The following is a 17,152-nucleotide window of genomic DNA, read 5'->3' as shown; positions in this document are numbered from 1 at the left end:
TGAGTGCCCTGACAGCCCCAGACTCCTTCCCTGCCCTGCCAGGATCCCAGGAATCAGCCATGACTCCACAGAAAGGCTCATACAGCACAGGTTCAGCCAGCAGCTCATTCCCAAACCCCCTGGGAGGGCTCAGGATGGATGTCTGGTGCCAAACACAGGCTGATTAAACAGGCAGATCAAAGCCCTGGAAAATCACACAGACCCACATCCTCAGGCCCTTGATCCGGGTGTGACAAGGACAAGTTCTGCTCCCTCCTCCCTGGGAAGCCAGCGCTGCTGAGCTGAGCCTGGATGCAGCTTCCCCTCCTGCCTGGAGAGGCACAATTCCCTGCAGCTCAACAACTCCATGGAGACTTGGAAAAAGGCATTCCTGCAGCCCATCTCAGCAGCTCCCAGGCTGGGAGAGGCTCATTATCCTGCTCTGATCCATGCCTGAGCTCAGTGCCCAGCAGCAGCATCCGAGTGGGGATGAGACACAGCCTGTGCTGGCAGAACACCAGATTTGGGCCAGCCCAGCCCTGCTGACCCCCAGCAACCACTGCATGGACATCTGGCTTTGAAACCAGGCCCTGCACAATCCCTCCCAAAGCCCTGAGGGCTTCAGCTGCCCCAGGATTATGTGCAGCCACAAATAAAATAAATCTCAAAATGCTCCATGGCTTTGCCAGAAAAACCAACACCTCCCTCAGGTGTCCTATGCTCCATGGCTGAAATACAAGTGACAAACAGCCCCACCTGCCTGGGACTGCACCTAGAGATGACCATTTGAGTGCCCAGCTCAGGCTGGTGCTGAAAGCCCAGGTACCCAGGCAAGGGGAGCAGCCAGGGCTGCTCCTGCTGCACCCCAAAAAGGGAGCTCCCAGTGCCACCAGTTCCATTCCAAACTCCCAGCAGACAAATGGGAGCACTGTGCTCGGGTCACAGGCAGCACATCCCAGCTCCTGCCAGGGAGAAATCCCAGCTCCTGCTCTGGCACAGAGCACCAAGACAGAGCTGTCAGCAGCATCTGTTCCCAGAGCCAGATCTGAACCCATGCAAAACACCTCTCCTGCTGGCAAACTGCAGGGAAATGTGCAGCTTCCACAGGAAAAACCCTCCCCATGCTCTACTAAATCCAGGGGTGATGGCAGGATTTTTCAATAGGATGAGCTTTGGAGCTCAGTTTTGCCACCACTCAAAGAGATTCTCTTCATCCCTCAGGATATAACTTACAGCAGAGCCAGGATATAAACTGTGGTGCATCAGCTACACCCAGCTAAGGGGCAGCTCTCACTGAAATTATTCCTGAGCTGCCCAGAGCTGTGACAGGATCCCAACCCCTGGGGCTGAGCAGCCCTGGCTGACGTGGGCACCAAACCCTGGGCTCCCCATCAGCCTCCCAGGGCAGCCTGGGTGTGACAGATGCCAGCTCCTGTTTGTGTGCTCCAAACCCCCCCTGCCAGCACCACGGGGGCTGCTGCCCTTCCCTGGCTCCATCCCTGGGCTTTGTGCTGCACTGAGGGCTCTGCTGCAAAGGGAAGGGAAGCAAGGCAGCTCTCTCCAGGGAAAAGGGCAGCTCCAGGCGTGCAGCACGCTCTGCTTGGCAGGGAGACAGGTTATTTATAAGCTCACCCAGCTCCTGGAGAGCCACAGCACTGGGGAAGGTGGAGAATGGAGATGCTCCATTGCAGCAGGAGGGGGACACCAGGGAAAGCAGGGAAATGCAGCAGCATCTTAGGAGGGCAGAAGGGAGCAAGGAGCCCTTGGTGCCTGGATGCCTCAGCTCCCTGTCTATAAATAATGGCAGCTTGAGGAGCCTCGAGCTGCACAGAAAAGCAGGGAATGAGTCACACCTGGAGGTCTGCTCTGATCTTTCAAAGCTACACAGGGGCTGGGAACCTGATCCTGGGTGCCTTTGGTGTGAGGGCCCAGCAGGAAAGGAGGAAGCCCAGCCTCCTTTCTGTCACAGACATCTTTTATGAAAAATCCTTTCCTTAGCATTTTTCCTCCTGAGAAGCTGAGAGACCTCAGGAACAAAATGCAAACAATGGTTATCTGCTGCTGTGGAATGCAACAGGTGCATCTGCGATTGGTCTCATGTTGGTTATTTCTAATTAATGGCCAATCACAGCCCAGTTTGGACTCTCTGTCCAAGCCACAAACCTTTGTTATCATTCCTTCTTATTCTAGTCTTAGCTCACCTTCTGAGGAAATCATTTCTTCTATTCTTTTAGTATAGTTTTAATGTCATATATATAATAAAATAATAAATCAAGCCTTCTGAAACATGGAGTCAGATCCTCATCTCTTCCCTCATCCTAAGACTCCTGTGAACACTGTCACACCTTTCCATAAACTCCTGTTCCATAACAGCAAAGAAAAGATTTGGACTTGACAGGCTTTCAGCTGGATCAATTCTCAAGGGAGTTTTAAAATAAAATATTGTTCCTAGTCCAGCCTCCCTCCCTCCCTCTTTTGACACATCCCTGTATATTTTGAGCACAAAGACCTCAGGGATTGTGACCTCTGCCAGGACAATCCATCCTCTGGCATTCCCATTCCCCCAGCCCAAGGTCCTGGAGCTGGGGTGGGTTCCCAGGAGTGGCACAGCACCAAAACCCCAGTGCAGGCCAGCACAGGAGACTCACCACAGAAGGAGATGATGTGGCTGCTGTCCTCATGCACAAACTTCCTCGTCACAGCCTCCTCCATGATCTGCTTCACCTGCAGGACAGAGGCAGTCAGGGAAAACATGGAATTTCAGCCTGCAGTGGGGTGGGTGCACAGGAGCCTCTTCTGCTCCCAGGTTATCCCAAGGGCACAGGAGAGCTCACAGAGGATTGATGCAGCTCTGCCTGCTGAGCATCACACTACTTCAAAAAGGTATAAAAAAAGGGGTTTTTCATTTCTGAGAAAATTCACAGAAAATTCACAGAAATCATTGTAGGAAAACGACGAGCTGAGGATTAACTGAGGGAACTGAGCATCACTTAACTAAAAATCACCTAATAAAGGTATCCAAATCTCGTATTTAAGGTTTTTACAGCATTGTTCTGTTCTCTCATTCTGCTTGACAAATTCCCTGCGACACAGCTGTCCCAAATGACTGCAGCCCTCCATCAGTGCCTAACTCAGTGATCACCTGGCACCAGCTGTGCCCAGGAATCCCATTTGCAGGGCAGTGCCAGCAGCTGTGCCCTCCCTGCCTCACAGCTGGCACTCAGCTGACCCAGGGCAAGCTGTCCCTTAGTGCTCATCAGGGGACAAAAACAAACACAGGACCCCACACGAAATTGCTGCAGGGAGCAGACAGGAGGTCAGACCCAGCAGGAAACGTCTGGCAGCAGGGTGGTGACTTCCATCCCCAGCTGTCACCTCCCTAACCCTGCTGCAGGCAGCCAAAGCCCAGCTGAGTCTCTGCTCCTTAAACATTCACTTCCCAGCCACTTTTCCCTTCAAACACAGCTGCCAGCACGCCTGGATCTCATCTCCCAGTGCCTCTGCAACATCTTGGTTTTGGAAAACACAGGGGGAAGTGTTGCCAGCACAGAGCTGAGGGTGTGAAGGGAGCTCTGCTGAGCAAGGCGCTCTCCCTGAGGGCACAGGGAAACACAGCAGGTCAAGGCTTGGCCAAGCAAACCTTGGCAGCAATGAGAGGCCTTTAATGGCATCATTTGGGGAATTAAACTCCCCTGCAAGGTATAATCAAGGGCAGTTATGCACAGCTGACAGCTCCATAAAGGAAATCCTGAGCATGGATTAAGAGCAGAGCTCTGTGTGAGCCAAGAGCTGCTCTGTCAGAGCCACCAGGTGAGATCCCAGCCCTGCTCCCTGCTCAGTGACTAACAGGGAGCTCTGAGGCTTCCCTGGATGCCAGATGAGCTGGTAGTGAGTCAGGAAGCCACAGCAGGGAATGTCACTGAGATGTGGAACTGGGGACTGGAGGTGCCTCAGAGCACTGGGAAATTCCTCATGGTCCAGCTCCTGCACCTTCCACACCTCCACATCCCAGCCCTGTGCTCAGAGCAGCGATTCCACCTGCAGGAACACCCCAGGGACCAGGATAAAGCTCCATCCTCCACCTCAGTGCTCTACTGTGTCCTAAAACTGCAGCTGCCCCTGGTCATGGCTCCTCCTGGTGCTCCTTCATTCTCTATCTCCCATCTTCAATTTTCTCCTGGTGTTCCTTCACTCCTCATCTCTCATCTTCAGTTTTCCCCTGATGCTCATTCATTCCTCATCTCCCATTTTCGGTTTTCTCCTTCTGCTCCTGCATTCTACACCTCCCATCTTCAGTTTTCTCCTGGTTCTCCTTCACTCCTCACCTCTCACCTTCAGTCTTCTTCTGCTCCTCCATTCCTCATCTCCCTCTGCAGTTTTCTCTTGGTGCTCCTCCATTCCTCATCTCCCACCTTCAGTTTTCTCCTGGTTCTCCTTCATTCCTCATCTCCCATCTCCAATTTCCCCCTTGCCCCAGAGTCCCACCTGGGCACCAGGGCAGGGGCAGCTGCATCCTCATTGAGGGTTCCTTGCTCCAGCACCATTTAATTTTACATTTCAGCAACAAAAACAGGAGCAGGGATGGGGAACAGCACACAAACCTCCATGTGCCGCCCCTTTTCCTCCACCCGGAATTCCCACCAGAGATATCCTGGCATCCTGCTCAGGTGCATCTTTGATTGGTCTCATGTGGTTGTTTATAATTAATGGCCAATCACAGTCCGGCTGTTTCAAACTCTGAGAGTCACAAGATTTTATTATCATTCCTTTCCTCTTCTACTCCTTGCTAGCCTTCTGATGGAATCCTTTCTTCTATTCTTTTAATATAGTTTTAATATATCATTTTAATATAATATATATCATAAAATAATAAACCAGCCTTCTGAAACATGGAGTCAGATTCTCTTCTCTTCCCTCATCCTGCAACCCCTGCAAACACCACAGGGGCCCTCAGGGATTCCCTGAAATTTGGCTGAGCCTCCCTTGTCCAGATGGCTCCTGACCCTCACCCAGGCAGGCTGAGCTTGCTCTGTGTGAGTTAATATCTCACACAGATATTAAATGTACACTCATGGCAGCACTGGTGGTATGAGGATTTTACCCCCACACCTCCACAAAATACACCTGAAAATCAATTTGCAGAGTTTTGTCTTTACCAGCTTCTGATTCAATCAGGATATATTGGAATACAAGGAGTATATTCAAATATTTTTTGAAATTTCAGTGCATTGACACAATGCTTGCAGGGCAGTGACCATCTGTCTGTCCAGGGCCTGGGGACCATCCAGGACAGCAGGACACGGCTCTGAGTGGGCATTTCAGTGCCAACACTGCACAGACCACCTGCACGCTCGAGGCACAAACAAAACACCTTCCAAGAGACACAGTTTAGTGGAAAATTACTCATTAAAGGTAAAAAAAAAAAAAATATCACTGAGGTTGGAACACTAAAAATAAACTAAGTCTAAAGGACTGGAAGTGGAAAGAGCAACAAGGGCACTCACCTGGTGTGTAACAAACTCAAACACCAGCACAGACAGACAGACAGACATGGCCTTGTAACAAAAAACAAGGGATAGCTTGGAATCCTGGAATGGTTTGGGTGGGAAAGAACCTAAAGTTCATCCCTGCAGTGCAGGGACAGCTTCCACTAATCCAGGATGCTCCAAGCCCCATCCAACCTGGCCAGGGAACAGAATCAACACTTCAGGGAATGGATCCCAACTTTCTCTACCTACCAAGAAAGATTTCCAACAAAACCATCCTAAATTTGCCCAAACAGGCACAGCTGGCATCTCTAGGGCAGCTCAGGGCCAGAGATGCCCAAAACTCCTGACAGATCTGCTGTGCTGCTGCCTGCAGACCCCAAAGGAGTCTCCCAGAGCCAGCTGGGATCTGCCATGGGATTTGTGACACCCTTGGCTCCCCGCACACAGCAGCCTTGAACAGCCTCTGAATGTGCTGTTTTTATGCATTTTAATGCTAATTCTCTCAGACTGCAGCCAGAACAATCCCAACAGATGAAGCTGCCCACTCTGGATCCTCACGCCAGCCTAGAGAAATGAGATGTTTGCTCTTCTTTTATTAGAAAGGAAATTAAAACAGCAACTAATCATTTAGCTGTAGGTAAACTCAAGAGGAATATCACCAAGTATTCCACAACAGCACAAACAGCCCCCCTGGAAAGGGAAATCAAACCCTCACCTGCCCAACAGCCCCAGGGAGGGATGAAGGATGAAGGATGAAGGATGAAGCTCAGACCTCTCTGCTGCAAAATTCCCAGGGATATCCATCATCCAAAGCCCAGCTTTGCTGTCACCCAGCCCTGCTGTCATTTACACAAATGTTATCACAGCACAGCCACCAGCGAGGTGCAGGGACCAGGAGCACACTGAGAACTGCAGGTTTAATTAGCCCAAGGCAATATTGACTCTCAGCTGTTGTACCTGGTCAGGTTTTTCCCTGCAGAACCTGTACCCTGGATCATTTGCAGCCCATTTTCCTGCCTCTTGCACAGGTTATTCAGGCAGTTCTGTGGATGCACAGCACCTCCTGTCTATTTGGCCATGCTCAGAACTCTGTGAAATTGTTTACAGCAGGCCAGATGCAAACAGAGCCCCCAGGGAGAGCCTTTTCCCAGTTTCCCAGTCCTGTTCCAGGGTCAAGTTTGCTCATATTGCCACAGGCTGAGGGCAGCTCTGGGGATGCTCCTGGCCAACAGATCCAGGAATGGGCCTGGATGCCATAACCAGCACCAAAAAATGCCTGGATGAGCATAAAATGGGGCACAGCAGCTCCAAACTGGAGCCAAAGCAGTGGGAGAGCATCCCATCCCAAACCCAAAGGATTTACAGCTAAAAATGGAGATGGAGATGATGGAGATGAGAGGATGGAGAGGATGATGGAGAGGATGATGGAGAGGATGATGGAGAGGATGATGGAGAGGATGATGGAGAGGATGATGGAGAGGATGATGGAGAGGATGATGGAGAGGATGATGGAGAGGATGATGGAGAGGATGATGGAGAGGATGATGGAGAGGTCTCCTGCTCCCTCCGAACATCCACCTCTACACAGGCTGACAGATCAGGTGCTGCAGTTTTTTCTGGTTTTCCTGCCTTACCACCTTCCTGATCCCTCCAGCAACAAACACCCTGATGATCCCAAAGCAGGTGCCAGGCACTGTTCAGCACCACCCTCGGCCACTTCTCCAAGAGTTTAGGGGCTGATCACTATAAAAAAAATCCCAATTAATTGTGCTGGGATCTGTTAAAATCCCTCCAACTGCAGGGCACAGGCAGAATTTACACCCCAAACCCCAATTAATTGTGGTTAAAACCCCCCCAGCTGCAGGGCACAGTCAGAATTTACACCCAAAATCCAAATTAATTGTGCTGGGATCAGTTAAAACCCCTCCAGCTGCAGGGCACAGGCAGAATTTACACCCAAAACCCCAATTAACTGTACAGGGCACAGGCAGAATTCCCACCCAGATTTATTCTGGTGTCCCCTGGCACGAGGGGACAGCAGGGGGACAGCTCTGGTGGCACCAGGCACTTGCCTTGAGAGCCATTTGGCAGCTCCCTGCTCCTGCTGCCTCAGCAACATCGATCACCCCGCAGCCCACTGAGACCTCTGGCTTTTCAGAAAAGTCTTATTTCATTATTTATGACCACTTGCTGAATAAAAGATGGCACCTCCCTGCAGCTGAGGGATGCTCCACGTGGCACACAGGAGGGAATTCCAGGCCAGCCCTTCCCTGTGCTCACAGCTGGGAACTGGGGTGATGCTCCTGAGGGGGATAAGGGAGGAGAAAAACTCAGAATATTCCTGCAGTTTGGCTGGAAAATGAATTTAAAATGCATTAATGGAAGGATCCATAATGCAACATTGCACTGGGGGGGACACAGGGGTGATCCCAGCCACGTGTGTTTGCTCAGAGTGTTTTGCAGCAGACTTTCATCAACTTTTTTGGCCAAAAAAAAATTCCCTGTTTGCAACACTGATTTCAGCAGCCTGGGATCACGTTCTAGCTGGTGCTATTCCTGTTGTGCTTGTCAAAGGCACATTTCCACGCCATCTGTGGGCACTGCTCGCTGAAAATGCTCAATGCAGACATTTAAGGAAGCATCTGAGGCAAACTTTAGTCATTTCTGTGTTTCCACCACACCCAGCATCGAGGCTGGGCTCTGCTCTCACCACATCCCAAATTCCTTGTTTTTCCAAGGCACTGATGGCACCCTGAGGAGTCCTTTGAATTCACTGGAACGTGGCAAAGGATGCTGCTGAAACCAAGGGCAACTTCCAGCTCCCAAACTGCCCCGAATCCGTGCAAATCCAGGTATTTCCATGGCAACAGCCAGGATGCAGGCAGGGAATTTTGGCAGAGGATGCCCTGGCCCAGGGAAGGTGTGAGGAAGGGGGAAAGCAGCACCAAAACCTGCTCTGGGGATGGAAAGCTGAAGCCAGGGGTTCCTGGAGCACGAGAGCTCTTGTGCACAGCCCTGCTTTCATCTCTGAGAGGAGAGGAAATGGTCCCCAGTGATCAGGGCTGCTCTTCAGAGCAGATCGATGCAGGCAATCGAGAAATGCTGCATTAAGGGCCCTCTCTGTTCTCTCCTGGCACAGAAATACCTGAAAAAGGCTGCCCCGGGTGCTTGAGAGACATCAGAGGGTCCTCTCTGCCAACAGCAGCTTTCATCACCAACCTGAAACTCATCATCCTCGTCCTTATCTTGCTTGAACACTTTTGACAGCTACACAAAGGCCTTTTCCCTTTTTGTATATTTTTTTTTAATAAACTGGCCTTGAGAACCTTGAGAACACTTAAAGCTCTCAACATTAATATTTCAAACCTTAGTAACATTAAATTAATTTACAATTTTCTACCCATCCAGAATGAAATAGCTGGCACTGAAGCCTGCAACCTGATATTCTGGAACATCAGGCACACATAAAAAAAACCAAAAACACTGCTCTTACCAGTCATTTGTGTTATTTAGCCACAAACCAGGCAGCATGGCTGCAAAGCAGGGAAAGCTCCTGTGAAAGGGTGGGAGGAAGAGACTGACTGCTGTTCCCATGACACATGATGAAGGAATTAGTCAACAGCTACACACTGACAACCATCCCAGCTACTGAAAAATAAACAATTTATCTGGCAGAAGACAAGCAGGCTGTGGTGGTCAACCCCAATATTTGAAACAATTCTAAGAACAGGCAGCAAAAATATTCAGTGCAGGTTCAACAGTTGCTGATGAGCAAAGACTCAGAGCTGCTTCCTGAGTGGCAAGTTAAACATAAACTAAGTTTGGCGTTTTTTTTGCAGAAGAAGGACCAAGATGACTGTTTGCTTTCACACACAGCACCCAGCTCTTCTCTCAGCTCACATTCCAGGGACACGTGTGCAGGTGGATTGCACAGGTAACAGCTGCTTCCCCTGCTCTGGAAACAGAGCTCAGGGCTCTCCTCTCTGCACAACAAAACTTGTAAAAGAAGAGCACAGGTTACAAAGGGAATATTTCTAGTTGAAAACCCACACCCCTCCAAACCTGGGTATATCTGGGTAGGTAAAAAAGCCTCATTCCACCTGATAAAAGCCCTGAAAAATCAGAGAGTGCTGGTCATGCTGCTCACCCTGCATAACAGCACAGAGGATGCCTCACAGGCTCCATCCTTGCCTTGCAGCCTGCTGACAAACAGTCAATCCTGCAGCTCCCAGGCTTGCTTTGATTTGTTGTGGCCATATGGGCTTGGGCGGGAGGAAGAAGATGGTGACAGAGAACACAGCTCATCTCAACCTGCACATGCACTGCAGCACAGGGCTGCTCCAGAGCCCAGTCCCTAACCATGGCAACAGCCAAATACTGAGGGCTGCTCGGTGCCCTGGCTGATTCCAGTTTATTGTTTGTGTCCCTGCTCAGATCAGAGCTTCTCCCCAGTGTTTGTGCTCTCAGTTGTGGCCCTGGGGTGACAGATGTGGCACAGCTCCCCAAGGACTGTCCCTGCTCCCAGCTGGGCTCAGCTGCACTCAGGGAGCAAAACCAGGTGTGGCCTTGTGAAATGAGAATAATACAGCTTTGAGAAAGGTTAAAATCCTGGGAGTGGGGAGAAAAAACCCAAATTTCTGCACCTGGCCCTTTCTACCGCTCCTTGGAGTCTGCACAAGCTCCTGACTTAACCTGAGGTCAGCCTAGAAAAGGAAAACCAAAAGTATGAGCAGAGAGCAACAGGCACAGGAATGCCCCACCTGCTCCTGGTTTCAGGGATGGTGCTGAATAATTAACCCCATAACCTACAGGATCATCTTTTCCCCAGGTTTTTAATTCCCACCAGAGAACAGTGGGAATTTCCCTCCATGGAACTCACCAACCTGTGTGTTGGGAGTGTGTTGGGAGCCCCTGCCCAAGCACTTCCAGCAGGCAAATCCCAAGGGAATTTGGGATCCCAACCACCTGGTGCCTGCAGGGAACCCACCCCAGCATCCTGAGCAATGGGATCACCAGGAAAAACCCTCTGCTCCATGTCAGCACCAAGGGGCTGCTGCAGAGAGCCCAGAGAGTGACAAACCCAGCTCACAGCACCGTGGTGGCTCCTCACAGGGCAGGAGGGCTCTCCCCAGGCTGTACCCACATTCACCAAACCCCAGGCTGTACCCACATTCACCAAACCCCAGGCTGTACCCACATTCACCAAACCCCAACTATCTCCCCCAAAACCAGCAGCAGGGCAGGATCCAAGTCCAGTTCTGCTCCCTGAGTACCAGCTCCACTTTCCCCAGCCCCTGGGAGGCAGCAAAGCCAGCACTGAAGGCCAGCACAGGAGATGCTCGGGGGGAAGCAGGAGCAGCCCTGGCTCCCACCCTGCAGCAGCAGAGCTGTCTCTGCACTCAGGAGCCGCCACAGACAGCAATAATGAGATGGCAGCTCCATCCACAACGCTAAATAAATGTCATACCCTTTTCCCTGGCTTAATAGCCGTTGCTGAGGCAACCAGTGGTATTCCTCAGCACAGAATTAAAGGTGGGAAGTGGTCGGGATGGGCAGCGCTGTCACCGTCCCCAGACCCACCGCCCACGGCTCTGCTCCTCCCGGCTCCAAGCAGCGTCTGACACTGCCTGTAAAGGGACAGCGGGATGCTCGTAACGCCAGGAACAAAACACAAAACCTCCTCCCTCCATCCGGCATCCCGGGAGGTGACCTGCGGGGACAGAACGTGGGCAGGACACGACAACAGCGACAACAGCGACAACAGCCCCCGGTGCCCCGGCCCCGGGACTCGATGGACCGCGGGCTCGGCCGTGACACACGGGATAAACACGGACATGAAACAACGCACAAACTAATAGAGTTAAGGGTGCCCGAGGAGGAGGAGCAGGGCGAGATGCAGAACGCCATTCCCCCGCTCCGGGCACGCACATTTGATCTCCCCGTTTTCCCCGCTGCCCCCCGCCCTGCCCAGGAGCTGCGGGAAGGGCTCATCCCATCCCCGCTCCCCAGGGAAGGATGCAGCGCTGGGACTCGCCCCTTTTCCCTGCAGAAAATCCCAAGTTGTGGCGCGTTCTGCCCCCAGCCAAAGGCGATTTTCCAAGGATTTTCCAAGCGCTGCAGGGATGCTCCTCCGCCCCCCGGGACCGCAACCGCGCCCGGCCGGGCTCTGGGCCCCGCTCCGGGATGGGTTTTTGGGGGGTCTGAACCCCACGGCAGCAGCAGCAGCCGGAACCAGCGGAACCGGAGGAACCGGGGCTCCCCGCGGGCACCGGGGCTGCTCCCGGGGGTCCCGCACCCACCTCCTTCTTCACGGTGCGCAGCAGCCGCTGCCGGGTCTCCGCCTCTGCGGGGAGAAATGAGGAGAAGAGACCCCGTTAGTGCTGCCCTGCCCTGCCCCGCCACGGCCCCGGTGCCCGGTCGCGCTCCCCGCCCGCCGTACCCGCCGGGGCCGCCGCCATGGCCGCGCTCGCTCCGCAGCGCCCGCAGACTGCCGGGCACCGGGCCGGGCCCGCACCGCCCCCCGCCCCGCCGGGGAGGGGCCGCGCCGCCGCCAATCTGCGACCGGCACCGGCACCCCGGGACCCCGGCACTGATGGGTCTGGTATCCCGGTACCCGCGGCTCCGGTACCCCGGTACTCCCGGTACCCCAGGACCCGTGGTTCCGGTACCCCAGCACCGGCACCCGGTACTCGCGGCACCCCGCTACTCGCGGCTCCGGTACCCCGGCACCGACACCCCCGACATCCCCGGCACCCCGGTACTCCCGGTATCCGGAGCCCCGGCACCCCCGGCTCGCCCCGTACCCCCGGCACCGACACCTCCGGCCCGAGGGGCGACCGGGTCTGCGCTGGTGTTCTCTCCCCGCTGTCAACCAGGACCGGTCCCACGGTGCGGTCACAGCCGTTCCCCGGCTCCCGGTGTCGCCTCCAGCCCCCCCCAGCAGCTGATCCCCGTTATCCCAGTGAGTTCCCGCACCCCCAGTTATCTCCCCGTGTTCCCAGTGAGTTCCCGCACCCCCGGTTATCTCCCCGTGTTCCCAGCCAGGTCCCCGTGCCCCCGGTTATCTCCCCGTTATCCCAGCCCCGAGAGCCCGGGGACGGGGGGTGGCAGGGCTGGGTGACACTGGAGAGCCCTGGGGTGTCCCCGCTCACGGGGACGGCTGGGGCAGTGTGTGGCCTCGGACAGGGGTCAGGGCTCTGGGGTCCCTCACAGGGGCGGAACAGCCGCGTCCTTTCAGGAGTGAGCCCTCCAGCCCCGCTCCGGTGAGCTCCAGCACGGTGGGGAGGTGACCACGACCAGAGACCCCCAACGCCCCTTGTCAAAATCACACCGGCACAGCCCCTCTGAGAGCGCCCTGCCTGCAGCTCCATCACCATCCCTCCTGTTTTCCTCTTCCCTGGTTTACTGCTCCAGGACATTTCCATAGAAACAGCATCCTCGCTCCTCCGCAGTCCGGTTTCCAATAACTACAAACGGCGGCGGTGCCAGGGCAGCGGCCACGGCGCGGCCCCGCCTGTTCCCGCTGCACCGGGGCTCCATCCCGGCAGGGACGGCCCCGGCAGCCCCCGGAGCTGGGCTGCATCCTCTGCCTCCGAGCTTTGCATCCTCGGTGGCTCTGGTGACAGCAGGGACATCATCCCGATGGATCCCTGTAGGAGCGTCAGGGCTAGCACGGTCTGGACGGACAGAGATGAGAGATCTCTGCAGCCAGGTCAGGAATTTGGGGTTTATTGCAAAGGGCCTGGGTGCAGGGGCCTTTTGGGATTTGGAGTTTATTGCAAAGGGTGCAGGGCCCTGCTGGGAGCTGCCAGCCACAGCTCAGAGCAGGCCTGAGAGAAGAGAGGGGCAGACAGGATGAGAGGGTGAGAGAGTAAAAAGGGTAAGAGCATGAAAGGGTAAGAGGGCAAAAGTGTAAGAGAGTGAAGTTCCTGTTACAATACAATAAATCTTCTTCTGTGTTGAATATTCTGATTCTCACTAGCCAATCTAGTACAAGATAAAAATCCTATAGCATTTCCATACAGCCTATAAGAATCATTACATTACCATACTGTGTTACATTTTAAACCCTAAAAACTCCTCTTTGGGCCCCTTCTGCCAAGCTGGCAGGGTCTGCTCGGACCCTTGGGCCTGTCTGCAAGCAGAGGGTGTTGTCTCATCAAGGAGCATCACCTTTAGCCAGCCACACCACTGTTTTCCAGTTGTTCAGAAACCAGGGTATCTCAAAGCTTGCTTTCATTTCAATCTCGCTTATAGTTTCCATATTCTCAAAATCTTTTGCCAGGCAATCATATTTATAAGGCTTTCCTGTTTTATCTTCCCCAACAGTTCTCTGCACTGCCCAGTCTGGCAGGAGAACAGGAGGGAGCTCTGGCCTCGGGATTAATCCAAATTAATTCTGTTCCTTCTGTGCCTTCCAGGGGCCAGGAGGAAGCCTGGGCTGTACCTGTATTTCCCTCTCCTCTGTTTGCTTTTCACTGTTTATTTGCTTGTTAAATACCCATTTAGCACAAATGTAACTCGGGGCAATGGGATTGCTGGACCAGATGGGTCCCAGAATCTTTGGGAGAAAATCTGAAAAAAGCACAGGGACAAACTCCCCCCAAGCCTTGCTGATTCCTTTTCCTTGGAAAATTCTGCTTCTCTCCAGATTAAGGCCAGGTGGGAGATGATTGGCCCCTGTTTTCTGGAGCTTGGAGAGCTTAAATGAGAGCACGTTGATCTATACTTAATGTGATTGAGTTACATCTCCGAGTATCATGCTAATTAAATTAAACTTCCCACTGCTGCCTCTGAGGCTTAAGCAGGATCGTTGTTTTAAGACCACAATTCACTCCCCTGCATGGCTGAGCAGGTGGGATAAAAGCATTCTGCTAATCAAGTCATCCTGGTGTTTAGAAACAACTTCTAAAGCAAGGGATATTCAAATTTAAATCTGATTGGAGCTGGATTTAAACTCTGCATTTTGAGTCTGGAGTGATTTGTGCTTTGAACGAGGAAAATAACAGGGAAAAAGCAGAAGTAAGAGGGCGAGGCAGTGCACAGACTGGCTGACCACAGTGTCTCAGGTGTAGAAACAGGATACAGGGAAGGAATTGCTCCCTGTGAGTGGGGAGGCCTTGGTATAGGATGCCCAGAGAAGCTGTGGCTGCTCCATCCCTGGAAGTGCCCAGGTTGGATGGGGTTTGGAACAGCTGGGACAGTGCAAGGTGTCCCTGCCATGGCAGGGGTGTCCCTGGCTGATCTTTAAGTTCCCTTCCAACCCAAACCATTCCATGACCTCCCCAGGACCCCTCTCCCCTGCCCTCCTCCCGTGTCCAGCAGCTCTTTCCACCTTGCAGCTCCCAAAAGCAGCGGAGATGTCAAAGCTCTGCGCTGATGGATCCGACAGCGCTGCCCCTCCGGGGGAGCACCGGCAGCGTTCACGGCTCATTCCCCAGCCAGCCCGGGGGCTCTGCCGGCCATGGAGGCACCGAACCGACGGCTCTGCCCAGCCCCGGGCTGGAGAGGAGCATCCACCGTGCTGGGGCCGTGCCTGAGCACAGCGAGATCCCGGAGAGCAGCAGCGTGAGCATCCCTGCGCTGCAAACCCGGCACGGCTCGGCTGGGAGCGGCTCTGGGAATGAATAGCTCCGGCCATGGACATCCCTGCAGGCCCAGCTCTGCCCCCCCGAGCGTGATTTAACAGCTCAGTGAGGGAAATGAGAGACTCTTCAGGAGAGAAAGCTTACTTTTAAATGGATGTCAGAGTTTGAAGAGCCGAGCCACTGCTTCACACTGGGAAAGGGGTCCCTGTGCAGTGTTCGAAGGATGCTGGGGCTGCCCCTGCTCCCCACAGACCTCTGAGAGCCCTGGCAGTGCCTGAGCCCATCTGCTGAGCCCTCCTGAGCAGGGGCAGGACGTGGGCACAGAGGGGTCTCCCACTTGTCCCACTGTTCCATTCCATGTAAACCACCCGGAGAAAAGAGGGCCAGCAGCAGAGAAAGAGCTGATTGTGGTGGTGTTTACAGGGGTCTCATGAGGGAAGAAATGAGGATCTGACTCTATGTTTTAGAAGGCTGTTTTTTTATTTTATGATATATATTATATTAAAATGATATATTAAAAATATACTAAAAGAATAGAAGAAAGGATTTCATCAGAAGGCCAGCAAAGAATAGAAAAAGAATAATAACAAAATCTCCTGACTTTCAGAAAGTCTAAGCCAGCTCACTGTGATTGGCCATTAATTAGAAACAACCACATGATACCAATCACAGATCTACTTGTTGCATTCTACAGCAGCAAATAATTATTGTTTACATTTTCTTCTTCAACCTTCTCAGCTTCTCAAGAGGAAAAAATCTTAAAGAAAAGCTTTTTCATAAAACATGTCTGTAACAAAACAATTCCACGACTGTGCGATTCCATCCTACGACAGCCAAAGCCGCCAGGGCCAGACACAAACAAAACAAAACAAAAAATGAAAAAACACAAATGTGCTTTTAACTGGAGGTTTCTGACGGGTCCCCGTGTGTGTGCCTGGGGGATTAACAGTGTCCAGAGGCTTCCCTGTGCCGGGCAGCTGCGTCACGATGTCACCGTCGTCACAGCAACCCGCTCACCACGGCCCTGGAGCCGCAGATCCGGCCCCATCTCTCCTGGAGCTGCTTTTAATTAAAGCTGGGAAAGGCTGGGAAAGGCCCCCAAAGCCCCGGGAGAACCCGGTGACCCCAGGTCTGTGCAATGAATTTTGCTGTGGAGCTGTCACAGGGCAGAGTGGTGGCTTTGGGGACTCTACCATCCCATCCTGCGAAAGTTATTTAATTTTCGTGTGGCTTTTCCCCAGCAATTCACACCCCAGAGAGACCTGTCGAGCCCAGATGGATGAGATGACCTTTAAAGGTCCCTTCCATCCCAAACCACCCCACGATTCCCGAATTTCCCCTGCCAGCATCAATGTCACCTCCTTAGCAAAACACACCGTGGAGAGAGAAATAGGGATCTGTCAGGAGGAAACACAGTCCTGTTTTACCACCTCAGCCCCAAAAACTGAGCTGGAATCCCCTCCCCTGGGTGGCACCCACGGGGTGATGGTTATTCACACAAGGTGAGGTGATGCTGGTCCCTGCAGGGTCAGGCTGGTCCCTATGGGATAATTCTGGTTCCTGCAGGGTCAGGCTGGTGCCTGTGGGATAATGCCAGTCCCTGCAGGGTCCCCATGAGGTGATGCTGGTCCCTGCAGGGTCAGGCTGGTCCCTGTGGGATTTTCCAGTTCCTGCAGGGTCAGGCTGGTCCCTATGGGATAATTCTGGTCCCTGCAGGGTCAGACTGGTGCCTGTGGGATAATACCAGTCCCTGCAGGGTCCCCATGAGGTGATGCTGGTCCCTGCAGGGTCAGACTGGTCCCTGTGGGATAATGCTGGTCCCTACAGGGCCAGGCTGGTCCCTATAGGATAACACCGGTCCCTGCAGGGTCAGGCTGGTCCCTGTAGGATAATACCGATCCCTGCATGGTCAGGCTGGTCCCCATGGGATAATGCCAGTCCCTGCAGTGTCAGACTGATCCCTGTGGGATGATGCTGGTCCCTGCAGGGTCCCCATGAGGTGATGCTGGTCCCTGTCGGGTCAGGCTGGTCCCTGTAGGATAATACCGATCCCTGTCGGGTCAGGCTGGTCCCTATGGGATAATACCGATCCCTGCA

At 53.3% G+C, this 17,152-nt stretch overlaps 1 protein-coding gene across 3 annotated transcripts in view; it reads right to left on the bottom strand.

The window, feature by feature from the left end:
* Window positions 1–12,046, bottom strand: part of SGSM1 (small G protein signaling modulator 1) — a 33,667-nt gene extending 21,621 nt beyond the window's left edge. For 2 of the 3 annotated variants that reach the window (XM_074554620.1, XM_074554621.1), the window contains exons 1-3: window positions 11,908–12,043; window positions 11,768–11,811; window positions 2,628–2,703 (exon numbers count right to left, since the gene is read on the bottom strand). In XM_074554620.1, the coding sequence (XP_074410721.1) occupies window positions 2,628–2,703; window positions 11,768–11,811; window positions 11,908–11,926 (139 nt within the window). In that variant the 5' untranslated portion in view covers window positions 11,927–12,043. Of the gene's footprint in view, window positions 1–2,627; window positions 2,704–11,767; window positions 11,812–11,907 lie in introns of all 3 variants that reach the window. The other variant, XM_074554622.1, reaches the window with a different exon arrangement.
* Between the last annotated feature and the right edge of the window lie 5,106 nt (window positions 12,047–17,152).

This window comes from Zonotrichia albicollis, chromosome 18 (assembly GCF_047830755.1).
Source record: "Zonotrichia albicollis isolate bZonAlb1 chromosome 18, bZonAlb1.hap1, whole genome shotgun sequence".
Lineage (NCBI taxonomy): Eukaryota > Metazoa > Chordata > Aves > Passeriformes > Passerellidae > Zonotrichia > Zonotrichia albicollis.
This window is presented reverse-complemented; position numbering and strand designations above follow the sequence as displayed.